Source organism: Plectropomus leopardus, chromosome 7 (genome assembly GCF_008729295.1).
Source record: "Plectropomus leopardus isolate mb chromosome 7, YSFRI_Pleo_2.0, whole genome shotgun sequence".
Classification (NCBI taxonomy): Eukaryota; Metazoa; Chordata; class Actinopteri; order Perciformes; family Serranidae; genus Plectropomus; species Plectropomus leopardus.
Window position 1 is genome coordinate 12,049,012 of NC_056469.1, and position 27,357 is coordinate 12,076,368.

Below are 27,357 nucleotides of genomic sequence, written 5' to 3' on the forward strand. Positions count from 1 at the left end.
ATCTCTCAAAATACACAATCTGTAAATAGAGTTCCTTTAAACATCTTCTTATGTCACCAGTAGTTTATGTAAATGAACAAGGGTCTTTTACAAGCTAGAATTAAATTAAGGTTAAATATTGCTAAATGAGCACCATTTGTTCCATGCACAGCTGAGAGTAAGGCAGCTGAATCTCACACACGAACTAAATCATGACTGATTGTAGAAAATCACGACTGCCCAATATTACATAAGCTCACAGATTGCCATGATTCATACTCAGCATGCCCACATGATGGAATTCACTGTTGGTTTAAACACTTTTTCAAAGGTGTCAACAAGTAAACAGTGTCGCACTGAGCTTGTTTTTAAACACTGGATTCTTGTTTTGAAATAGCCTCCCAAGACCAATTAAAGTGTCTCAGTCTGTGGGTGTGCGGTAAGGCCAGGCCAGAGTGCTTCTCTGGAGCAGGATGAGCTATCCTTGAGGTCGTGATACTTTTGTGAGTTTACTTAAGTTTTTGTAATGCAAGTGGAAATCGCTGCCAGTTTGACTAACTGGTATAGCCTGTCTTTTAATTTTTTTATCAAGAAAATAAGCATTAATAATTCTAGAAAAACATACTGAATTTAAAATAAAAAATAAAAATGCCACCCCTCCAAAATTTAAAGAGCATGCACAAAAAGCTATTTGCATGTAATATATAATTTTTGGTCATTACACTATGATAGTGTTCTATTTTGCATACTATCCATAATGACTTTGACCAACTTGATAATATTGGTTATTGCTTTTAGCCCCCTAAAAATCACAATTTTGCCCTTAGAGCCGGAGCAGCAACATTTTCTCCACCTTGGATTCCAATTGCTGACTGCCAACTGCCGTGCACAGTTCTTGGAGAGCTTAGTTTGTCATAGATGTTTTCACTGTCTTGCTCGAAGCAAAGCAACCTTAAAAAATGGCAGGGGCGTCTATTTCGGTTCTTTTTATTCAAAGAAAGCTTTAAGTTTGAATATAGGGTGAGGAGTTAAACTCTGTAGCATATAATGAGGAGAAAGGGGAGATAACAGAGACAATAGAGGATATGGTTGTTGTTGGTTGGATGAAAATAAGTTGAAGATGATTGACAAAAGACAGTATTTGACAACATCATTTACATGTGACTTTAATGTAACATGAATATAACATTTGAAAGCTTTATGTATCCTAAAAACAAACAAGTCATAAAGGAATATATTGTCGATATATACTGTAAGTAATGCAAGTAATCTTGCTCACACAATATATGCAGATAGGTTTTTGATATCTTGATCAAAACACTAATTAAAAGTTGCCACAAATTCCCTGCATATCAGATTGTGTTAAATGGTGTCTCATAATGTGTGAAGTCCCCACGCTTGTCTACCTGCAGTAACTCTGACATATGAGCCTGCCACAGATTGAGATGGGTGTGGAGCATTCATGCTTTTACGAGTGTCATGATTTCTAATCTTGCTCGACCAATTACATTAACTGACAGCTCAGGGGACTCAAAGGAGTTGTTAAATTATACTGAAATACTGGATCTTTCTCCAGCAATGCTCTGTTGCTTGTTGTCAGAAACGTAAAGAGAGTCTAAGTTCTATAAACCAAAGCAAAACCGATCAGGCCCATATTTGGTTATTCCTGAAATGGTTTTATTTATTTTTTCAACCCTCTATTCAGGTATTGAATGTTGCAACTAATAAAAATCTAATTTAATTTTCTATAATAGAGATTTTGGACAGCCGGCCAGCAGGAGATGATTAAATAGAAAACAAGGTTACTGGTAATGATAGTCTGGACTCTGCATCACTCACTATGTCATTTAGTGTACAGGCACTTCATACCTTCAAGGAGCCTTAAACCAGTGTCTGTAGGTTATCACCTTCTGACTACAGGACTCCAGATTTTATAGGCATTGACCTTCATGTTTCATTTGAACAGCAGAATTCAAAACAATTACACAACCTGTTCTCCTTCAGTCTTGACAAGAGGTAATCAATGCTGAATGCTCTTCATGTGACACGTGTTAGCTGAAGACGACATCACTGGCGGCGATTATATGAAAGTGAGATTGCTGTGAGGTACAGTATAGAAGCAATTTTCTGTCGAATGTGTCACTCGGTTTGAAAGGAAACGAGTGCTGTAGTCACTTTGGCACGACTCTCCAAGCATGTGTAGGAGGGTAGATATCACCTGTAAAATATTGATGAGCTTGAAATCATAGCAAGCTGATAGCTGAAGTGAGTTTTTTCACCTTTTTCTGACAGCGGCTTTTTTTCTCTTTGTGATAAGTAGCATATTTTCTAACCCTCCAGTGGCTGTTGGATATCACAAACAGTGATCACCTTGAACTGTACAGGGTAAACCCTTGTCCTTGACAAAAGGTTCTTCATTGTGAGAACATATTGTGCTAATCTGATGCACACCTGAATAACGTCATTCACCCTGAGTGACAGCTTCGCTCATAGTCCAGCTTGAAAACTGTGAAAAACAAATGTTAGGTACCTGGGTTTCTCCTATCCAACAAACACTTGTTTCCACATCAGTAGTAGAAAGGAAATGAATAAAAAAGTTGTTAAAATTAAGTCCCTAGGCTTGGATATAGACTTCCAAACATCCTTTTTTTTTTGTAATATACAGTATCTGACATTAATATAAGAATACATGGGATAGTTTGAGGCAAACACATTATTTCAGCTGTTGACAGAAGAACAACATGTCTCAGAAAAACAAAGCAACAGTGAAAAAAGCAAAATTTCATCAGGCTAATTGGTTGCTTGTTTTGGTATTAGCAAGCAAACTACATTTCAATAGAGAGGAAATGCATTTGTGTTTTTTTTGGTTTGTGTGTAATAATCCAGAGGATTCTAGTGTGCAGGGCTGGGTTACCACAATCCTTAATGGACAAAAAGTGGAGCCAAACACTGTGTAGAAGGTAGCTGGCCGGATATGAGGCCAATTGGCACCGTCTGAAAAGCAATAAAGAAATTATAACTATAATGGACCTTTTTTTTTCATTTTGATTTCTACCCATGCTCATATATATCACAGTGGCGGAAAATGTCAGCTCAACCTGGCCAGTGACTCCAATTCAACATTCATCTGAGAGCAGAGAGGCTTGATAAATATGTTACTTGTGGCACTGGTTAGAAACAAGGTGCGCTTTGAGAGGAATAGCTTTCACAATTGAAAGATGAGATTTGTGTGGCCTGTGAGAGATGAAATAACATCAGGGTCGAACAGTTTATGTCTGCTTATAGCAAGAGGCGAGTGTGCTGCCATGCAAAACTCCACTGACGTATTAAAGGACTATAATATCAGGTGGACAAGGATGTAAAATAAAGCTCTTTTAAATCATATCCCACTTTCCTTGGAGTCCATAGAAGTACATCATTTAAAGTCAGTTTATACTGTAATGCTCATTTAAAGTCCATGTATTAGCAGGTAAAATTATGCTTTTAAATGCGTGACTCTGACCCCTGCCCACTCCTGGCTCGGCAGGTGTGCGTGTGTAGACCTTAACGTTGTCGTGACTGACTCTCTCTGTCTTTTTTTTTCTCTCTGTTACTCATTCTGTTCTCCTTTGTCTAGTTCCCTGCGGCGGAGTGTTAACTGACCGCAGAGGCACTATCCTCTCTCCTGGTTACCCAGAGCCGTACGCCAACTATCTGAACTGTGCCTGGAAAATCTCTGTCCCCGAGGGAGCCGGCATCCAAGTGAGAGGGCACAGATGCAGATCTTAATAGAATAATGTTTAATGAGAGATTTCAACATGTTTTGGGTGGATTCATTTTTATACATGGTTGAATTATTTAACACCCAGCTTCTTAATTTTTTTTTCTATGTTTTGTATTTTTCGCATTTTTCATCCTTCCTCAGCATTTTTATTAAGGTATTGCTCTCTTACAGATTCAAGTTGTGACCTTCGCCACAGAGCATAACTGGGACTCGCTGGATTTTTTTGACGGGGTTGATGGCAATGCTCCAAGGCTCGGTAGCTACTCAGGTAAAACAGATACAACTGGATTTCAGTTGTCAGCTCCCTCTTGAATTTTAATCAGATGTCACAGGGTGCCAGCAGCAGACAGATGTTGTGATGGAGCTGATGACATTTGGCTTGTCCTTTGAGAATGCTGTCTAAAAACCTGTTAAAGAAGTCAAAAAAGGAAAAAATGTTCATCCTCCTTCACAAAATATTCCTGTCTCTGCATTAGAGGTCTTCATAATGAAACTCCCTTTTCAGTCTTTTACAAATGTAGTGTTGCCTTAGGGCTCAGACTAATGAAAATGGTGCTCTTGCCACATGGTAACCTACTAGAAACAGGCCATCACATCATTTTAGATGCTGGATCCTGGTATCAGAGGGACTGGTGTGGCATAATGACTTCTGCTTCTATATCAGCTATCAGGTTTATGAGACTAGGTGTCAAATTCCTCAAGTGGTGGATATCTCATTTTGGAACAAAACTCTTTACATATTGTAATGGCTTCACAGCACAGCTCTCACTGTGCAGGACAGCATGCGGTTTGAAAAGGCTAAGCCATTTTAAATGGCTAGCAATCAATTTTATCTAGGGCTAAATTGATGAAGGTGATTATGAATATATGTAAAAGTCTCCCTGCAAATTGCCGAAGACGTACGCCTGGAATAGCGAATGTGATTCCAGACCTCAGTGGTGCCACACATACTGAATATTCTGCAGTGCAAAATCAGAGTTTGATTACAGATTATGTTCTTGGTTTCATTTTGTTGGTGTGACTGAAGGTCCATGAAAAGTGTTGAACACCATAAGATGTGAAAAAGACACAACATGTTTGATCTTTGTAGTTAAACAACATTGCTGATGAAAAATATTAAAGTAGAGACATTAGTAATTAGAATGTAGTTGGGGTCTATATCATGTTACTGTATCCTCACAAATTTGGAGAGTGTACTTATAATATATATTTCACTGCATATCATGGACTATTGTAATGCTTTTTTTTCTGGTTGACCCAAAAGGCCCTTACATAGTATGTTGCAAATAATAATAATAATAATACATTTTATTTATGGGGAACTTTTCAAAAGATCATAAAGTAGAATACATAAAGACAAATAATAAAATACACACAACAATAAAATTATATGACATTAGTTACACATTAAAAGCAGTTAAAACGGTGGGTTCTGATAAGTGTTTTGATCTGGGAGAGGTCAGAGCAAAGTCAGTACATTATCCAAAATGTAGTATGTTTTCTGACTAAGAATGGCACAATTTACATCCTACCTACCGTTTATATTTTTTTCTCTAAATAGACTCTACTCTGTTATTTTATTTCTTGATTTGAATAATTGACTGATATTTATTGTGCTGTGGTGGGACTTTTCACCATCATTTCATTTGTACCTGCTGACACACTCAGCAACTCCAATCTAGCGAGGTTACGGAGGTGAAATGGCTGCTGCTGAAAGCCACAGAGTCCACACCCATATTACAGATTGGCTCTGGCTAAAATAAATCCAGAGAAGTATTTAACACAATTACAGCAGAATTATTCCTGAATATATATTAATATGTGTACTGCAGATAACTGAAGTGCAATATATGTCCATGTTGATTTTTTTTGGTGTTAAATCCGGAATATGGACTAGACATGGTCTTAACTGTCTTCTGTATATCAAATAACACAGGTACAACAATTCCCCAACTGCTGAACAGCACGTCCAACAACCTGTACTTGACCTTCCAGTCTGACATCAGTGTGTCCGCCGCTGGCTTTCACTTGGAGTACACAGGTATGAGGAGAGACGGCTTGTCTGCCTGCCTGTCACTTTGTCTGCTGTCAGTTTGTTTCCATGTGTCCATCTGCCACCAGCTCCCAGCTGCTGCACAGTGGTATAAGGAATGAGAGAGACAGCTGGGCTGGGTGGCACAGTTGGACATAGAAAGAAAAAGAGTAAGGTTAGTGAGTGGGCAAAGTTTCTTTATCCTCTGTATCTTCAAATTTTCAGCCTTTGTATCTGCTTCTCTGGCATTGTATTCCCCAGTGGTCTTTATTAAGTCCCTCCATTGCTACAAGCTACTGGACCCATATCTTTTTTCATTTCGGGACTAAATTTACTCATCTCTCAGTGGGCTATTCACTTAGGGGCATATTTGCAAAGGAGCATACTGAACATTTACCGTGCACTAAAATTTAAGGAGTGTAGCTGGCCCCGGTGGAGCGACTGATTTACTAAGTCCTCCCATTCAAAAAATGTGTAAATGAAAATAGGGGTGCTGATGTGCAGGTGATGCATGGAACTCCTCTGCAGATATTTAATAATACAGTCCTTTGTGACCAATTTCCCCTCTGTTATTTACATCTCAGACACTTTCCTTTGTCTCTTTGAATGTCAGGGTAATTTTCCTTTTCATTATTTGTCTCTCTGAGGTTAGATGAATTTTAAGTTGGTCCTTTTTCGGTCTACTCCTCAAATCTGTCTTCCTTCTATCTTGTTGCTTACTGCTCACCTGCACATCAAGGCAATTTTCTTGCTAAAATGTCTGGCTATGGGAGACCCAATTGTCACTCATTTTCAAGGAAGTACACTGAGGGCAATGAAAAAGTGCAACCGCAGGGAAAGAGTGGAGAAGACATAATGTCAAGATAAAATGGGAGGATAAATTGGCACAAAGGCAGGAAAGAAAGTGCGTGATGAGAGCCCTGCTAACATAACCAATTTTGAGGTCTCACACATGACTAAAGAATAACACGGTTTTGAGTAAAATCAGTTCCCATGCAAACTAACAGTCAGTTCCCACAAATGTGTTGCAAAACAAAAGAAGCATGAAAAAACATAGCTGTCACTGAGTCTGTCCTCGCTGTCAGTCGTGTCAGTCCACGAGCATCATACCACTGCTGAGAACGACTTCACAGTCATGTCTCTCACAGTCGGCGCTTCGCTTCCATAACACCCTCCTCTTTCCTGGAAGCACTCCGTTGCTGTGTCTCTCTGTGGGCTCTTTCCTCTCTGCACTAACCCCCTCCCCCACCGCCGCTACCTACTGCTGAGAATCACTTCAGAACCATGTCTCACAGTCAGCTCCTTCCTCTATGTCTGTCTTACACTTTGCCACTGCTGCCCTTGTAAAGTGCATTCCCTGACGCTTTGCGTAAACCTCAGCCCCAGTCAGACTCCTTTCTCGTTTTCCGTTTGTGAGACTCCCTGCCATATGGTTCTTCTGTCTGCCTATTAGCAAACATTTATGTACGTGTGATCGAGTCATGTTGCTTCTCCATGAAACTACTTATTAAGAATTTCTGTTTTTGTTGTCTGTTATTTTCCATTGTGCGATGTTCTAGCCTGCTGCTTATAGCTGAGTTCATATTCAGATCTATTTGGCCATATGACAGAAATCCTCTCTTTGGTCCTCCAGTTGGTTGTATGTTTGTATCTTATTTCCAGCCTGTAGTTGGCTTGAACCACCCATTTATTTTTTTCACACTCCAGTTTTTAGCTACAAATTAATGCTCTGAATGCGCAGTACAGTGGGAAGAAAAAGGCAAGAGGGATTGGCACACACCCAGCCAGTCAACCATCTGTTTTAAAATGTTTCCTTTGGGTGATTGTTGCAGTCCATTGAGACCAGTTATAGAAATCTTGTATACCACCCGTCACTACAACTTCTTAAGAGCCAAGCGTTTAACCAGCTCTCCTACAGCAGACAGTATGCTATAGTTGAAAACAAAACTGGCATCTTCTCACAGGCAAAATGGCGGTTTGCATCCTAAATAAAGTCCCACCCTGGGCTCCAATTGCTGCAGTCTGCAGAGGCCTATATTATTTCCACATGAGCTACATGGAGTGACTGTTAAAACGAAATGAATCGATTCTGGACAACTTGGAAAGAAATTCATCCTCTGAATCAGCCCCAAAATCTGTCAGTGCATTTTTTCTACATATCTAATTCCAGTCAAACCACTCACATGACATCACAGCACTGCATATGGTAATTGCAGTTTTCTGTAAAAGCTAAGCATACTACAGATCATCTTCTTTATAATTACCTACACTTTTACACTTTTCAAGTAAATTATTATCATATGTGTCACGGGTGAACTTTACACACTTATTAGAGATCAAGAGCAGATGTCCCCTGGTGTATAGTCATACTTGATTAATGCAATCAAACTTGAAATCAGGTTTCACATATTCTCACTACACTTGCTTCTCAAGTAGTGAATCATACTGTAAGCTGTGCTGCAGGAATTTACTCTGATATTAAATGTAAAAGAACTATGCTAAGGTTTCTCTCTCATGTGTCAGTACTACGCTGGTCTTAGGCCTTGAATTTCATGTTAGTGCAAAGCCACCCGAAGAGTCACTTTCATCTGGATGTAAGTCTCCTTATTTGCCCTCGCTGCTGTTGTAATTTTTTAGGTTCCTGGCACAAGCCGAGTTCTCCATTAACAGGATGTCTTTGAGAGCTGTTGGAAATGTCATTCTTAGGCCTGTCACAGTAATTAAGTTATTGACTTGTGGAGGTTAGCAGAAACTATGAAGGTCATGTCCATGTATCGTACAGTATTGGCCTCATGTTTATATGTATTTGTTTACATAAGAATGTCACCATCATCATTTAAACCAGCATAATGCCAGCAGGGTTTTCCTGACCATTATAAGGCTTGGATGCAGTGCCTGAGCTGAATGAACAAAAAGAAAGTATGCTGAGACATGTTTTACTGTAATTTCTCATGCTGCTGCTTCTGTTGTTTCATCTGCTCTCCGTCCGAGTTTCATTGTGGTTGGGGCTTAGACAAATTCTTCACAAATGCACAAACACAAATATATTTATGTTTTTTTTAGTGATACTTTGTTGGCTTTTTTTTACTTTCCAATTGTAGTTATTGCGACAGTTCTTGGATGGGTGTGTAAAGTTTACATGCAGATGGCTTAAATGATAGATGACGGCGTTCACATTGAGTACACTTTGTCTTTCGTCACATTGCTTTGAAAGAGTAGCCTAAATAATTAGGTTAATAGAATATAGTATTTGTAAAATTCAACCTTTTGATCTATTAATGGGTTAAAAAACCCAGAAACAGCCTCAGCCAATGAATTTCCGTACACACTAAACACCATACTGTAAGTGAGGTGCACAGCAGGCACCTTCATGATACATACTTAATTCAGAGATATCTCTCGTCCTAACCCACTACTTTTAAAAGTAATGAAATGAGCTGATGTGATTGATCATTGGGGCACATGCTGACTGTATCTGCAAATGCTAAAATTCCTACGATTAGTGTATTTATCCTGCTCCGGCCTCTTTTTTTGTGCTGCAGCACAAGTTGTACTGCACCCCGACAGCATTTCTTTTTGCCTTCGGTTATCAAAGTCTCAAAATATTATTTGTTTGCTTACGTGCACTTGCACCCCACAAACAACTTTTGTGCCCAGTTTCATGAAATATTAGTTCTGTGTCAGTTTGGTATTATGACCAATATACAAATGTCATGACGGTAAGATCAAGAATACTGATTATGATCCTGATTTGATACTGTCACTTTATTTCGATGGTAGCAAGGGTGTAGTTATTTTGCTGGTAAATGATGATGATGATGAAAAAGATGATGATGATGACTGATGATAATTAGCCTTCAGAGGAAGATAATAATAATGTAATGTCTGTGTTGATAATCATCACATTTCATATTTGGATAATTGATAGAGATAACAAAATCCAAAATTGCCATGTACTACTTATATTAATCAGCCTCTCAAAGTCTTCCATTTCCTTCAAATACAGATGTATTGCTCATTTGCTTGTTCCAAAAGTAAGATTTATTTGATGTGATGTGAATAGTTGCATTCAAAGTTTTTTCCTTATCTGAATCCAGGGTCTAAGTACAAAGGTTGCCGTGTGCTGATTAGATTGTAAAGCCCCTGGAGGCGAATTTATGATATGTAATATTGGGCTATATGAAAAAAGTTCTTGGACTATGTATATATAACATTGACTTAAGTCACAGAGTTATTATACAATTTTTACAATCTAAACAGCACACAGCGCCCTCTGTACTTAGACCCTGGAATCAGATAAGGAAAAAATTCCCCCCAAAAAACAGTTAACAGGAAATAAATGGAAGAAACTTGAGAAAGAGTAACTGAGGAGGGATCTTTCCTCCTAGAGACAGACATACTCCTGTGAGGTTTTTATAGAAATATACAAAAACATATAGAATTACAACATCCTCACAACCAATACATTTTTAAAAAAAGTAAAAAGAGATCAAATAAAACAACAAAGTAACTTTTACTCAGATTGAATTCAATCAAATCCGGTCATTGACCTTTCTGACTTCACAAGGATCAAGGGTTAACTCTGCGACAGAATAGCTTAAAAAAGCATCATATCAGTACTTAACAGGGGCAATAATTTAGCCTCTTCTCCCATTAGTTGTTGGTTGGGACGCAACCAAACATTGTTGCTCAAATGTTTGGATCATTACAGCAACATGTAGGGAAGGGGTACAAGCAAGCGAAATAGTGTATTTTACTTGTAAGGACCAGAGCTGTAGATACTTGTAAGATAAACCAACCGGGTTGTTAACAGGCCTCACTTTAACTGTGCAAGACACAAAGGGTAAAATGACTCATTCAAAAACATGTATTTGATGTACCTTAAATGCTCTGCTCTCCTTCACTCCTCCCTACTGCGCATGCCACCACCCACCTAAAGTGTCTCTGCCTTATGTTTAGCTCTCAGTTGCCTGTGCTGTTGACTGTATATATCCTCAGTTCTGTGCTTTGTAAACTTGAACCTTCAGTTTGCTGTTGCATTTGTGTGTATCCTCACAAAGAGAACTTTTTTTCCACTCAGTAAACTTCTCTGTTGTGTGACCTGCATGTTTTTCTTCTGCATCTGCCAAGTAGCTTTCAGTCTTTTGGTATATATATATATTTTTTGCAACCAACTTTCTCCTACTTTTCTGAATACCAAACACTTGCTGCAATTATTAAAATAGATACATGCTTGTAAATTCCTTTAATAAACTGAAAACAGTAGTAGGTAAAACTCTCAGCTACACTAAACTATTAATCTGTGACACGCACTACTGAAATTTCATTGGCCAAGTACAAATACAAAGGTATCCTATTGAAAATATGAAGCTAGTTTGATAATAACAGACACGCTTGCGCACTTGGGAACAGTAGGTGTCGACCTTCTCACAGCAGGGTTACAACAGTCCTTGCCAAAATGTGTATTCTGACAACTTGACTGGAAACCATCTGGAGCTCGATGGGAACCAGTGCCGTCTGTTAGTGGGCACCCACTCTTAACCTGACCAGAGCACAAAGGCCTGTGTGCCCAGTTATTATCTGGCACACTGCCTCTGGCTGCCTAAAAAGAAGCTTTACTTTGCCTGTTTGATATAACTGATAGATGCAGGTTTAAATATATGCTTATCAAGAAAGCCTTTCACTGAATTCAGATTTGTTTGAACCCTTGCGGACAATCTATGAAGGTTTCTATATGATTAAGTTGACTTCTGTGAGACATGAATTTATGGATAAACATTTAAACATTCATTCTGTTCCTGTTTGTAATGCGAGCAGTTTTCAGAGCAGCCTGTATTATGATATTTTACCAGTCCAATATTCATTTATTTTCATTCTTTGATCCACTATTGAAGTAAGAATGCACTGCTTTAGGAAACTGTTTTACAAAACACTACAATGAAAAAAAGACTGATTGTTGCCTACAGTTAGGACACACGATGAAACAGGCCAGTTTATAGTAGCATTATGCTTTGATGTCAAACTAACCTTATGGCAGCCTTTTGCTATAGCAGCAAACACTGCTTTCATCAATTGCGTCATCAAATCTCAATTTCAAAGTCATTGGACGTTGTCAAAGTAATACTTTCATTTAAACCCACATCTGACAGAACTTCAAAAAATCCACCCACTCCCCGTGTACAGTAGCTCTTCCTCAGTAGATGTATCTGTGAATGTCTGTCATATTGCTTCCTGCTCTGCGCCTCTTGGGTTATTGTCTCTTCCCACCCAAATATCCTCTTTAACTTACACTAGACACTTGCTGGAGTGGCCATTCCCGCTATCCAGTGCTCTGAAGAGTTTCCTATAAATTGTTCAGATTCTTTTGTGGCCATTTCTGCTGGCATGTTTACATCCATCCACCCACCTACTTGCTTGGACCTGTTATTTCTTTGAGTGGGCTTGTGTGTGAGTGTTTGTACATTCGTGTGTATTTTCTCCTTTGAGTGGTGTGTGTATGTGTCATCCGCACCTACACATAGGTTGAGATGCATTGGTCTTTTTTTTTGTTGCTGGGTTTGTATATCCTCCTTCCCACTACCTCTCACCCTACGGCCTGCTTACTAATTATGCGTCAAGGAGAATACTGTGTATGTGCTTTTCAGAGTTATTACAAAGGTCCCCTTTCTGTCAGTTCTTATGTATTACTGCTGCAGCAGCACAGCAGCCAATTTTAATACAAGATTTAAACAACCTATTGACAGATGACTTATGTCAGATAAAAACTTACAAAAGAAGCATTTTTGTCCAATGCTATTTTTTATTATAGCGTGTAATGAGTATCAATAATTAAACAATAGTGAGATGTGTGCTTCTCAGGCTGCAGGTGATTTTTGTTAATTTGTGAAGTCACCTCTAGTACAAATGAAACTGAAAATTGACTAAAATTTCTGTCCCTTAAAGTGACTGTAGCTTTAATTTACCTTAGATTCCTTCCATAAATAGAACCCATAGCTGGCATCACCGTTGCTTTTAAGCCATTAAAACACAATATTCGGCCTCTCAGTACCTGGCGAGTGACACTGTTTTCACTTTGTTCCAATGGAGCTCAATGCCTCTGTCAAGTTATACTTCAGGGATTGCTTTGTAATTTCACAGTGATTGCTTCTGATCACAGTCAGAAGGATTTTGCGATTACAGCCACCAGTAGAATAGCTTTGTAACGTGTCCCAGTTTCTAAACGTTATGATGAGGGGAAAGAGAGAGAAAAAACACTTAGTCAATTATTATGCAATTACAAGCACATTAAAATGAGGCACTGTGTAATTACATGTTTAAACCTTTGGTTTTAATTAAATGACTCCCTTTTCTCTATAGGTATCGGGTGAATAAATGTAAATGTTGCCATTAATTGTACAATGGATGTTCAACAATGAAACAATATTAAATGTGTCTAGCAATGGTACAATGGTTTGTTTGTACTCACATTGTGCAGAAGAATGATTGCTGTCCACACTTGTGTGTTGTGACTCTGTCCTAAGCAATAGGTTTGGATTCTTGCCCAGAGCCGCTGCCTCCTAGTAACGGCCAGAAAGTGGGGGACCGCTACACTGTGGGTGACATGGTGTCCTTCCAGTGCGATCAGGGCTTCTCGTTACAGGTGGGTAAGAGCACACAGGGTGGGTGAAGCAGATATCCAGCTCTCTTATGGTTATGATAAGTGAATCATATCTACCTGCCTGGAGTGACAATTTCAAGGGAATACCCCAAAGGATGAGTCTGTCAAGGCAGCGTTACTAAGTACTTTTACTATGACATTTATGTGTGTGTGTTAGCAGAAGAGTGTGTGCAGGAAATAAATGTGTGGATTCACAAGTGTAGAGTAACTGTCCACATATTTAAGCTTGCATCTTTATTGTGTGTACTTTGCTTGCGTGCCTCTCAGCTTGTGTGTGAATGTGTGTTTGTGTGTCTGTTACAAAGCAGCTTTAGACTCTTCCAATCCTCCTCAAGCAGATACTGTAGTTGTGGCGTTTTGAGCTGTAGAACCCTCCAACGCCACGGGCGATGGATTGTGTTAACAGTCGCCTCACTAATCCCACACCGATTTTTCTTCCTGGGCCCGGGCATTCACTTCTTTTCACATTCTCTCTGGACCAACCGGCAACGTCTTACACACATCTTCAGGCTGAGTGTCTGAACACCAGAAATAGACCAGAGGCCATTGTAGAAACAAGAACACAAGAATGGCCGAGTCTTTTGAGTTCAGGTGTATGTGTGTAGTACAACTGTGCATACACACCTATGCTTTAGTAAATGTCAGTTGAAATGTGACAATATGAAAATTTAATGTCGCAGTTATCCTAGTTACGATGTTATCCTGATAATTTACTCTCAAAATGGCACTAAAACATACTGGAGTCACTTTGCCTTTTTATTCCATTACAGATAGCACACACATCTTTTTTAAGTAAAAAACAAACAGTCATATAAAGCTAAACTTTATAACTAGTTGAATGTCATCATATGTTATAATATGAAATATAACAGTGTTTATTTGATATCTTTTTGTTTTTTTTGAGGTTGATGCATATGTAATCTGTTTTTGTTGAGTCTGTTATTGTTTGTAACCCGTCAGTCTCTATGTGTGCTGCAGGATATATTCATAATTATCTCGATAATTGAAATTCACCTCGGTCAAGTTATTAGGATTGTGTTTTTATTGCAATCCATGATAACATCTCATCATAAGTGTATTTGCTGGCTGAAGATTGTACATGTATAAATGCATTTTACAAGCATCTTGTTTGCAGGAAAGTTATCGACTGCACCAAATTTTTAGAGGATAAAAACAACACCAGTGCTATGAATATTTTACAGAAGATTAACCTGTAATATCCATCACAGAATGATTATTTTTGTATCTAAACGGTAAACAAGTCTGGAAACTAGGATGTTTGTCTTTTCTTGTTCTCTCAGTCTTTAACATCTCTCTGTAGTCAGCCCCCAGGTAGTACTCTTGCTGCCCAACAAGCAGCAAGAGGTCCCTCTCCTACTTTTGATACCATCAAATATTCACACACAAGACCTTGAGAAGAGGGTTTTGAGAAATCCCAAAAATCTGACTGTTAACCAATTCCAAAGATCCACAGGGCAGAGATAAAAATCTGCTGCAAGCACTTGTCTGTTTGTTGATTTCTAGGTGTTCCTTTTTTATTGCATCCTATTTTGAAGGTGGTGAATATATTGTTTTTGTTTGTTTTCCTGAACAGGGTAATGCATATATTACCTGCATGCCTGGCCCCGTCAGAAGGTGGAATTACCCCGTACCTCTGTGTTTAGGTAATGTATTATTTTATACAGTCTGACATTGCCAGCGTACAAGGTTTCAAGGAGTTGATATTACAGACGACAAAACAATATTTGTTGCATCAAACACAGATTCAGTCTTTCTTTTGTCTTTTGCCATTCCCCTTTTCTCGCTGACTTTTTCACAGTTTATCTTTTATTATTCCTCCCATAGCAATACTTTACTCATACACAGCCAAACAATAGATCAATGGCCTCACAGAGGACTTGTTATTGTATTAGGGAAAGCAACAATTTCATTGTAAGATCAGGGGAGGGGATGATGGGTGGGCGTGGAGGGCTTGAGGGGTGGGGATTATGAATTTTCTGCTTTCCCCTTCAGTTGAAAATCAATAAGGCTTTGCACCATCTCAGGGTGTTGTTTGATTTCTGATAGCCCTGATGAGAGTCTCTACTCTCCCCCGACACTTCCTCTGAAGTTGATTGCCACAGTGACAGATTCCAGAGATTACTAATGAAGCGCACCACTTTCCCTTTTGACACCTCACTGTTATGCTGCCCCCAATTACACACGTACACAAACACACTCACACACACATACACACATACCCTTACAGTGCACGTGTTTGTGTGCACTGTAAGGGTGTGTGTGTGTGTGTGTGTGTGTGTGTGTGAGACGCTTGCAAACGCGAACACACACTCACTGCACTCTTCATGTAAATGTTACGTCCCTGTAGTTTTCACAGTTCACTGCAGACATAAATCCCGGCTTTACTGTTGACAGGCCTGTTCTTGGACGCGTGTTCGCTCGTTAGCTCAACTCCTCGCTCGTTTACAGTACATACGCTCACCCCAACACCCCAGGATCTGTATCCTCTCTGTAGCTGATAAACTCACATCAAAGTGGTTGCATGCCCCTGCACAAACAGTATAACATCCTCTTAAGTGCCTCTCCTCTCATCTTCTCTTTCATTTCATACACAAACAGGTCAAGCAGGTTTCCCCCACCAGCAGCACAATTAATTCCCAGGATAGTTTTATCCTCATTCTGGCCTTGGTTGATAGTCTCCAAAGAAATGGCAGCAGTACCCCTTGTGTTTCTAACCATTTGCCACATAAATAGGCCTGTTAGGTTTGGAATAAGAAAAGAGGAATGATTTAACTGCAAGTTTACATTGGAGCCTCTGTTGGCTCTGATGGCCTTCCACCTGGGTGTTTGTGTAGTGTAAGACGAGGGTATGTGTTAGGAGTGGAAATTTGAAGGCACCTTGTGATTCTACTCCGATTCAAAGGGCCACGTTGCAATTAAAAAGCAATTATCGATGCCTAAAACATAGCATAGTTATAATGATCCATATTAATTAAAATTAAAGAAGTGGACTGACATCCATTTATATTTTATTCATACAATAGTCTGCAGTTTCAACATAAGCAAACATGTTCACATCTGTTACGTTTCACCATTCAATTGGCTCAGGTGAAAGGAATTTACAGCCCAGTCTTACAAAATTGTTACAGAAGATCGTAATGTTGAGACTTGGGCTTTAAATTTCTGATTATTGACTTTTCCCCATCAAGACAGAATCTTTCCAGACAGCATCACGATGCATCTAAGAATTGATTTTTTTTTTTTTTTTACACCACGCTTGGTGTGCGCCACAGGAGAGGGCTTGAGTGTAACCTTCACAGAAAGCTGATGTGTTTTCTAACACACAATCAAAGAAGAGAGGTAGGGTGTTGCGGAGTAGGGTTGTAGTAATCACAGCCACCACTGAGAAAAACTGTGGTGCTGTATTGAAAATTGACTCCCTCATTTCTTTTAATTTAAAGCACAACCAAACAAGGAATGTGCCTGAGTCTGTTATCTTTCCGCGGATGTCCTTAAAGAGCATAATCTACACAGTCAAACAGAGATGTACATGCAAAAATTACAAACATTCTCAAACACGAGAGACATAAGCAGCAGCGCCCCCTCACTCTCCCCCACCCCTCCTCCTCTTCCTGCCACAATCAAGCTCAAGCTCAAGCTCATAAGCTCATAAAGCACACTCCCAGCACTTCATTTTCTATTTCGCCCACGCAAGTTACCCTCTTTTACAATCTGCTTCCAAACACAAGTATATAACACACATGCTTATAAGCACATAAAGCAAACATAGACATTACCAATACTGCTACTTTTCCTTCTTCTTTGTACACATACACAATAATTGTGCATGTACTGAAACCCACACAAACACAAAGACACAATGCTCTTTGCCCTCCCACCACACTCACCCCCTCTAGTCATTGTTTTTCTTTGTTTTCCCATTGAGCCGTTCTGCGGAGAAGTGACATGTTCTTTCTCCTTGGTTGGTCTCCCTCAGCTCAGTGTGGCGGCTCTATGACAGACTTCAGCGGCGTCATCCTCAGCCCAGGCTTCCCAGGGAATTACCAGAGCAGCCTGGACTGCAGCTGGAGAGTTCAACTCCCTATTGGCTTCGGTCTGTCATCCCTCCTCTGCCTTCCCTTTCCTCTCCTCTCTCTTTTTCTTTTTTTGATCTGCTAGTTCTAATGTCTACTCTGCGGCTTTCTTCTGCGTTGTTCTGTTAACCCCTCTCCACTTCACTTTTTGTTGAATTGAAAGAGAAGCTGTCAGTTTTTATGCATGCTTTTAACATTAAATTTAAAGTAACCCCCTACTGCTACAGTACTTTAAAAGAACATACACATTCACACACTTTTACTTTATCCATATCTTCTCGAGTTTTTCTCTTATGCCAACCCTTTCTTCCTGCTTTTTAGGGATCCATCTGCAGTTTCTGAACTTCTCCACAGAGCCTGTTCATGACTATCTGGAGGTGCGCTCTGGGAACCTGGAGACAGGAACAGTGATTGATCGGTTTAGTGGCCCCGTGGTGCCCAACTCTCTGTTCAGCACCACCCACGAGACAACTCTCTTCTTCCACAGCGACTACTCCCAGAACAAGCCTGGCTTCCACATTGTCTACCAGGGTGAGGAGCAAAGATTGGTCTTTATAATTAAGTTAAAATGGGTTGTTATCATTGCAGCAGCTGAAAAGGTGAGGGGGGGTTGAAGAGTTTGCTAATAGAGCACTTAAAGACCATCGGTCAGGTTGGATACAGACCAGGAAAAAAGATTTGTCATGCAAAGGAGACACTTTGACTGAGGTTGTAAGATTACAAAAGGTTAAAGAATAAAGCAAAAGAAATCAATGCTGACCTGCGCTGAGACATTCAAAAGCACATATCCTTGAATAGTAATAGAGTTGGCTATGTCAGCAGGGTATTCATGTGCTAGAGCTCATGTGGAAAAGAATAATACAACAGCACTTTGATTTTTAATATTTTTTGGACAAAACCTTTTATTTTCAAAATCTTACCTTTTCATGATTTGAAAAACACCAGACTTGCATTTGATGTAAGAGAAGCTGCTCCAGGCAGCTCACTAGCCAGGCTTTGGTTCTTTGAGGTCTTATTGATTTATAAAACCTAACCAAGACTAGGCCAAAACCCTATTATATGGCTGGACCGTGTGTGAAATGTTAGAGGGCTTTTAATTTGAAACACTCAATGGTGTTCACTCAGTCACGGACTCATAGACTTTCGCTTTAGTGCTCCAGTGCTGGACCCACTGTTGCCATTCAGCCACAAAATAAATTTAAATACTTCTAAATAAGAAAAATACATTTGGACACGGTCACGCAGCAGAAGGGACCTGCTTTCTCTGGACCTGTACCCACCAATCAGCTCCTTTTTGCTTGATTTAACACAACCCTTCCCTCTTCAGCCCCTCGCCAATAAATTGGTCGACCTCTATTATATAGCATTATGGCAGCAGTGTTTTATTATTTGCTTCCAGGAGTCAGTGTTTTATAAACCACTTGTACTGTGTGTGGGTTTGTTTTTTCCCAGCATATGAGCTACAGAGATGTCCGGACCCACGACCATTTCGTAACGGCATAGTGATCGGTCAGGAATACAGTGTGGGGATGACCATTTCCTTTGAGTGCCTTCCGGGTTACACTCTGCTCGGAGAGCCCTCTCTTACATGTCTGCATGGAGTCAGCAGAAACTGGAATCACCCTATACCTCGCTGCGAAGGTGACTGGCCACTGCCTCTAATGAACACAACAGGTGTTTTCAAGCCGGTGTTGTTAATATGCAGAAAAAAATTCCAAAAAGCAGCATTGAAATCCCTTTGCTCTTGCACTACCAAGACCTAAAATATTCTCCCTAATGGGCTGCATTTACAGTACTAACACATTATACCCACCAGTCCTGTAATGCCTTTTATTTCCCAGAACTCAGTGGGGAAATATTTAAATAAATGTGTGCAGAAAATCCTTGAGAAAGTCATGCATGCTACTTTCTGAGATGCCGACTAAAGTAAAGACGGTGATGCTTTTCCATCGCCATTACCCACTAAAAATAAGATCTTTGAAGTTATTTTGAATAGAAGAATGAAGGTTCTTCAGTCTGCTTGTAGTCTCGTCCTTTATTCCAGCACATTAAAGCATCAGACTCACTTTTACCACCAATGTAGCACCACTTTACTGAACTATAAACTGACACAGCCCGTTACAATGATATGTGGAGCATTTTCAAGTCTTTATTACAAAGCTGATTACTCCTGTCTCTGCTGTAAATTTCAAGGAGACTCGTCAGATGTTTCTCAGGTATGATAAATTATGGCTTGCTTCTCATCAGTTAAGTGAAGTATTTACATATGTTTCAAGTCAACAACAGAGTTTGGTATTTGTCTGAGAAAGTGGTAAATAGTTTTGTTTCGCTCCATAGACCAAGTATTGTTCTTGTTGAGGTTTACAGTCCGCTTTGGATCCTGAGGGCAGCATTTTGGCTTTGACTCCCAGTTCAAAGTCAATTTTTAACACATTTTCTCTGAAGGAGTATGACGGGGGAGTTTTAGTGTCTGAACTACTTAGTGTCATCAAGTTCACGGCACCCAGTAAGCATCCCCTGCAGTTGTATCTAACAGGTGCATTCCTCCCCCCTCAGTATCTCAGTGATAACCCAATAACATGCAGTTATGGTTTGTTTTATCAACAGTTAGTGGCGATACAGTCATAAAAGCAAGTTTTATGACTTAAGGTAAATCAAAGAGTGGCTTTTTATTTTTATCCAACCTCTCTGATTTTTTTCCCCTCCCTCCAGCTCTGTGTGGTGGGAATGTAACATCCATGAATGGCACAATTTATTCTCCTGGACACCCAGCCGAGTACCCACACTTCCAAGATTGCATGTGGACTGTCAGAGTGCCTCCTGGGTATGGCATCTACATCAACTTCTCTGTCATCAATACAGAGCCAATCTATGACTACATCACTGTGTGGTAAGTTGTCATTTCTCTCTCAGTATGACATTATTCATCAATCATCCTCCGATGGCACACACATCAAACACACACTTTCTTTCGTATGCAGAGCTGTATACAAAGTTCTGTCAACAATTATTGGGAGACAGTCTTTCTCAATTAATAGTGATATTTATTTGAAGGGACAGTTCGGCTCCAAATCAAAAATAGATTTTTTTTCCTCTTCCTCTTACCTGTAGTACAATTTCATCAGTCTACATTGTTTTAGTGTGAGTTGCTGAATGTTGGAGATATTGGCAAGAGAAAACTGCCTGTTCCCAAATATAATAAAACTAGATGGCACTCAGCTTGTGGTGCTCAAAGCACCCAAAAACATATTTGAAAAACTCAACTGCAATATTTCTTTCCAAGAATCATATCACTTAGTTATGAGCAGTTTCATGTAGGAACTATTTTCTTTCTACTGAGCTACACCCACCAACTGTACTTTCTGCACTAGCCAACAGTTCAGTTCAGCTCAGCCAAGGAGGACGCCATTAATGTGTACATCTGGCACCATCACCAGCACAAGCCTCTTGCTCATCAGAAGATGCCTGCTTCCCACTGCATTGTGATGTATTTGCTGGGTGTTGTTCAGAAAAAAACATAGTTCCTACATGGACCTGCTTACATAGAGGTCTGTGGATTATCTATCTATCTATCGGGTCATGATTTTGGAAAGAGACATTGCTTTTAAGTTTATTGAAATGTTTCTTTTTGCACTTTGCGCACCACAAGCCGAGTGCTATGTAGTTCCAGTATATTCAGGACATTTCTGCGGATATCTCCAACACTGCATCATACACCAAAACAATTTAGACTGACAAATAGCACTACAGGTAAAATATGTATTTTCAATAATGGACTGAATTCACCCACAAAGATGTGAAAGCCAAAAGTGAGCCACAAATATACCCTTGTTAAAGTTTCTGCTAAGTTTGTACCACATAGAGTGCATTGCTAATAGAGCAGCTCCCAAAAGGTTTGACAACTGAAGTTTGTTTTTTTTCACTCAAGATAAAACAGAAGAGTATATAAGATTTTCAGAATAGTAAAACATATTGGGGTGAGCATTTCCCTTACCCATTGCAAAAGCAAACTCAAAAGCTGCACACAATGGATTTAACAGTTTATGAAATGTGAAGGCCATGGGCCAGTTGGACAAGTTTTGTTCACAGCTTTTGATGTGACACTAGTATTAGATGAGCCAACAGCCATCCAAATATGTTGACCTTTGTCGGGACATCTGTGGATTCATTTTTCTTTTCCTGACAACTTTTTTTTTTCCTTACAGCCCCTTGCTGAAACAAAATAGATTCTGGTACGTGATGAAATAAGAGAAACTGAAGTAAAGTCTGAGGCACTCTGTGTCCCTCTTCCCCAGTGAGTGTTATGTAAAAAGACAGAAATGTGCACAAGTGTGAACACATCAGCTCTGAGTTACCTTGGATGTTAGTTAGTAAGAAGAAACTTTTAACTTCTGTCAGGTAATTGTGAGGCAGTTAACTACTTTACACTACCTGCCAGTTATCTGTCCTGCAGCTCGCTCGCTCGCTCTCTCTCTCTCTCTCTCTCTCTCCCCCCCCCCCCCCTCTCTTCCCATCTCTGCTTCTCTCTCTACCTTTCAGTAGCCTCTCTGTAGTATGGTAAGCCTCAGGCAGCCATGGAGCTGTCCTCATGGGTGATAGAGGAGGGAAATGCCTTCCAGCATCTGGGGCTACCATTCACAGTATAGGGAGCTACTGGCACCACTGTTTTCAAATGAAATAGCGCATAAACAATCTGTTCCCTGATGGTAGCATTTCATTTCTCTGCCTGACTGCCGTCTCCCATTTTGCTGATCACTATGAAATGAAACTGTAATAAGACTTCTTTAATATATAAGATATTAAAGGTACACACACGTACAAAAAAGCATTTAGTGCACATCATTTACTTGAATAGGCCTGGAGCTACCCGAAAATGCCAGTAATGAAATACTTTTCTCTTGTACAGAAATGGCATTTATAAATATATATAATAGAAAAGTACTGTCTTCTTGCATGAATCTTTCTTTTATCCTTGGAGAAAAGTAGCATGTGGTTTGTCCCCACATGCTCCATCCAAATATTGTTATCCAACTTTTTTAGGCTGCGCATTTCAGAATACAAATCACAGGAATATTTTTTACAAGGGTTTGAAAGTTCTCTCCTGCTCTCATTAGCAGAGGTGCTTCTGTGTTCTGTGCTGTCAGCAGCTAATGCATGCCTCATAAATGACTTCACTGCAAATGATAAGATCTATTATCACCCAAAAGCCACAGCTTTGGGTAGGGGGATATGGAGAAATGTTCATGGTGAGTGTACTTTGACATTGCAATAGGGATACATGTCATACTATAGAAAGAAGCGGAAAATTTCAATTAGAAATGCTTTATATGTAAAGTAAAATAATCAGGTGGGAATGTCTGTTTTTGGCTAATTTGGCAAATGATATAGCTAACAAATCAAGGCACATCGTCTTATAGATGCAAAAATCCTGTATAGCCATAAGGCAGTCCTGCTCATTGAATTGCATCATTGCTCGCAATCACCCAACGGAGCAAAATATGATGATAAGTTTAGGTACATAAGCAGAAACAGTATAGCAAATCTCTAGAGGTTGGGGCTGTGCAAAAATGTGATCAAGATATTTTTTTTCATATTTATCTATCTCAGTATTAATCACAATAGATACTTTGATAGTGCTGCCAGTTTGAAGAGTACCTTGATAATGACAGAGGCCAAAAGAAACCTCTAGGTTTATAAGTGATACTTTAGAACACAGTTTATTAACATAAAAATAAAAGAGTAAAAACATTGAACCGGGCCAACATGGATTGGTTTTGAATATATTTAATGATGAAATAATATATTTCATACATTGGATGATATCTAAATGTAAATAACTTTGCTAACATGCTTTATATGCCATTGGTTGGCGCCAACCAATGGCATCCAAACTACTTTCATATAATTGACATTGTGTTTTTTTGGGCAACAATTTCGTTAGCTTTGGAGCAAGTTTACTATCAGCACTGTGAGCTCCATGGCTGTGTAAACAAGCCGAGTGTGGCTAAAGAGGAGGTAGCAAGTTACTGCAGTCAGAGTGGCCAAAGACGTCATATAAGTTTGTGTTTTGCTTGTTCAACAGCAGACCAACTGACTGTTTTCACGTTTATCTCTGATTTGTGATACACTGTTAGATCTATTGAGTTAAATTGTCCAGAGTTTATCATCGTTATATACATTTTACCACAATTCCCTATTAAGTGCGTTTTATAACCCAGCCCTACTTGATGTTGCCAAATCTCAGTCATCTCATGGTATATTTTGGCCATCCCTACATCTATTTGTCCATCTATTTTCAGCCACTTCTCTCCAGCTCCACCTGGGGGATCCTAAAGTCCACGCGAGCCTGCTGGAATATATAAGCACATTTCGGCTCTGCCCCTGGGGTCTCCTCCCAGTCGGACGTGCCTGATGTAGCGCTGTGGGGAGCTGTCCCAGAGGCATCCTAATTAGGTGTCTGAACTACCTCAGCTGGCTGTGTTCAGGAGGAGCAGTTGAGCAGCAGGTCTACTTTGAGCTCCTCCCAAATATCTGGCTTCTCCCTCTATGACCTCAACCTGCACAGACAGCACATTTAAGCTCTTTGAATCTGTAAATTGGGAACTTCACCTTCAGATTTAGCTTCATTTTCAACATGACATTTCAGTACTATGCCACTTGTCAGTTTCACACTACATTGTACCCTCATTCGGGAACAAGGCCCACAGATAGTTAAGCTTCTTCACTTGGGGCTGTAGCCCCAACTGTCAATGGTGGATGCTGTCCAAGAGATGCGACAGACACGACAGGCTGACAACATTCAGGGCCTAAAGCATCTCAGGGTGAATCTCATCCACCAGTGGCATCATGCCAATAACTCTTTCAGTGACTGTTACTGCCCTAGCCACTAATCTTTCCATCTGTTTTGTAATTTATAGGCGCCTTAAGGAGCTGGTAGAGTAGTTTCCATCACTTGAAACATATTATTGTCACATCTTTGCCACATGTTGATGACATTTAGTGTAAATCAGGGTTGAATTTTGAATGTAGACATGTCATTGAACTGGAGATGAGCTGCCATGCGCTGTAGCTACAGTAATGTAGATATGGGTTTACACTCCCATGGACATATCCACCCTTCACAGATAACCTAGTCCCCATAAAGAGAGAAAATCAAAAGGGTCATTATGATTCAATTAATTTTTTCATTCCCAGGGCTACGGCTCCTTATGCAGCATGTTATTCAGTCAAGGGCTTTAGGATTACATCCATACATTTTCAAAACACGTCTATTCTTCAGGGTCACAGGGACTTAAACCTCATGATAACCATACACCCTCATTCTGTAGATAAAATTCACATATAGAATATCAACAGTCTCAACTAAATTTAACGGAATATTTTGCAAAGAAAAAGAGGTTTTGCAATTTTTTTTATATTTGTTTTTTTTTTTCAGAATTCTGAATCATTTATTTTTTCTCCCCAAAAACTTTATTCCCCATCAATATGCAACATGACTGGAGGAGGCAAAAGTTTCAGTACTTTACTGCCTCATCTGTTAACATATACTCAACCTCTACTTTGACACTGTTGATTAATGTGAAACTTTTTCTCAGGTCGTCAGAATGACTGCTAGGTCTACAAGACTGCTCGGGGATAACTAGACCTGCTCTTTGATCCCTGCAAGTTATTACTGGTGTTTATTCATAAATCATTTGCTCTCTCTCTCTCTCTCTCTCTCTCTCTCTCTCTCTCTCTCTCTCTCTCTCTCTCTCTTTTTCTCTCTCTCTCATCTCCTCCTCCCTTCACTTTTTTAATCTCTCTCTTTCCCTCTCTCCATCACAACTTCCACTCCCTCCACTTCTCTGTATTTCTGTGTCAGGGATGGACCTGACCAGGCCTCCCCTCAAATCGGTCAGTTCAGCGGCAACTCCGTACAGGAGGGCGTGTCCACCACCGCCAATCAGATCCTCATCAAATTCCACAGCGACTTCAGCACCAGCGGCTTCTTTGTGCTGCATTATTACGGTAACCTCCCCTTTGATACCAGCTAAGTAAAGACCTTGTTCCACACTGCTGTAATGACCCCTATTCATTTGATGTTCACATCTCCACATTACTGGGTCCCTGCTGTAGTAATGAAGATCACAAAAAAACAGAGGAATATTGTCCCTGCGTTTCTGTATTAGAACGCATTTAATTTTCGCCCCTTTATGAGTCATTATTTGGCATTTCTCATTTTGCTACATGGTATTGCTTCCAGTTCTGTGTAATGATAAATGATGAATGCCTTCTTATGCCTATTTTTTCGCCTGCACTATTAAAAACGCCCCTTCCAAAAGAAGTTGATTAATAATAAAATCTCAGCTAAATAAGTGATTGGTTTTTGATGATCATGAATAGTGATAGGTGGCAATTTATGATCTAATCAAGTTTCAGCATGATGAGAGAGTAAAGATTGTGCTGCACTTGAATAGAAAATACATACACACACACACGCTCTCTTTCCCTCTCTCTCCCTTTCTCTTACCCTCTCTCTCTCTCCCCATCTCTTTCTCACTTGAGTGCACACATACACTGTTGCAGATTTCAGCATTTGTCCTCTCTCCAACAGCTTACCAGCTGAGAACATGTCAGCCACCCCCTCCTGTCGCCAACGCCACAGTCCTAACCGATGATGACGAGTTTGAAATAGGTTTGTCTTATTTTATTTTGCTTGTTTACTGGCCGTGGACAATGCGTAATAAAATAAATTTGCACCAGATGCAAGGTAATTTGCTTGGACAGCCCTGGATAAAGGAAAAAAATAGGAATAGACGTATCAAATTGTTTTAGCCATTAATTAATTCATTCATACCCCTTTAACCTGAGTCCCTTATTTTTCATTAAAACGACTGTTTGGATGTGTTCTGCCTTTGTTTTTATACCTTTTTTTGTGAATATTTAAACAATTTGAAACAAATTGGCAATTCATTTGGACATAGACATTTTTCTATAATACCACCACTGTTTTTTGCAATTCTCACCATATCATTTTATTTACAAGGTGCTCTTTCTTGCCCTTCACTCTCCCTTTTTTCTATTTCTTAACTTCCCTTTGAGTTTTTTCAATTATCCCTGCAGTTAAATATTAGTTTGAGGGAAGGGCTAATTAGCTTTCCACAAAAACTGTTTGTATTTTCAGTGTTCAGAAGTGAATCAGAAATGGAAATCATATGGCTGGTGGCTGTCTTACTTTGTCTTTGAAATTGAGTTTAATTTAGATTTCATACGTAAGTGTGTGTGTGCGTGTGTGTGTGTGTGTGTGAGTTTGTGTACAATTTTGCGGCTGTAATATAATGAAGTGCCTTTCAGTACTCCAGTTAGCTAAGGGGATGTCAATCTTCATTAGAAAATGTGTTGTTGATTACTGTTTCAAGTGCTGGTACTGAGGAGGCTTTTACCAACAGCTCTGTGGGGATGTGTGTGTTTGTGGTTGTGGTTGGGTGGGCGAATGAATGGATGGATATGTTTTTCATATCCACTCCTGACTGGGCATGTGTGTGTGTGTTTGTGTGATTGTGGGTTTAAATGACCTCACAGGGGACATAATTCGGTACTCGTGCCTGCCGGGATTCACCTTGGTGGGCAGTGAGATCCTGACCTGTCGACTTGGAGAGAGGCTGCAGATGGATGGCCCCACACCGGTCTGTCAAGGTTGGTTTTATTCAGTGTGTGAGTCTATTGCATGTTTTTGTATTGTTTTATGAATGTTGTGTGTATAATATTCCGCTCAATGTGTATTCAAACGTTTGTGTGTGCACATGCTCCCGCATTTATGTGTATGTGTATCCATGCACGGCTTTGTGTGTTC

At 39.7% G+C, this 27,357-nt stretch overlaps 1 protein-coding gene across 1 annotated transcript in view; it reads left to right on the forward strand.

Annotated features, from left to right (window-relative positions):
- The window catches only part of LOC121945336 (CUB and sushi domain-containing protein 3-like), a 232,487-nt gene that overhangs the window by 136,600 nt on the left and 68,530 nt on the right, over window positions 1–27,357 (forward strand). The window contains exons 36-47 of the mRNA XM_042489465.1: window positions 3,596–3,720; window positions 3,914–4,010; window positions 5,679–5,783; window positions 13,295–13,413; window positions 15,026–15,095; window positions 17,429–17,545; window positions 17,847–18,056; window positions 18,978–19,166; window positions 20,238–20,415; window positions 25,387–25,532; window positions 26,119–26,199; window positions 27,087–27,200. Coding sequence (XP_042345399.1) covers window positions 3,596–3,720; window positions 3,914–4,010; window positions 5,679–5,783; window positions 13,295–13,413; window positions 15,026–15,095; window positions 17,429–17,545; window positions 17,847–18,056; window positions 18,978–19,166; window positions 20,238–20,415; window positions 25,387–25,532; window positions 26,119–26,199; window positions 27,087–27,200 — 1,551 coding nt within the window. The remainder of the gene's footprint in view (window positions 1–3,595; window positions 3,721–3,913; window positions 4,011–5,678; window positions 5,784–13,294; window positions 13,414–15,025; window positions 15,096–17,428; window positions 17,546–17,846; window positions 18,057–18,977; window positions 19,167–20,237; window positions 20,416–25,386; window positions 25,533–26,118; window positions 26,200–27,086; window positions 27,201–27,357) is intronic.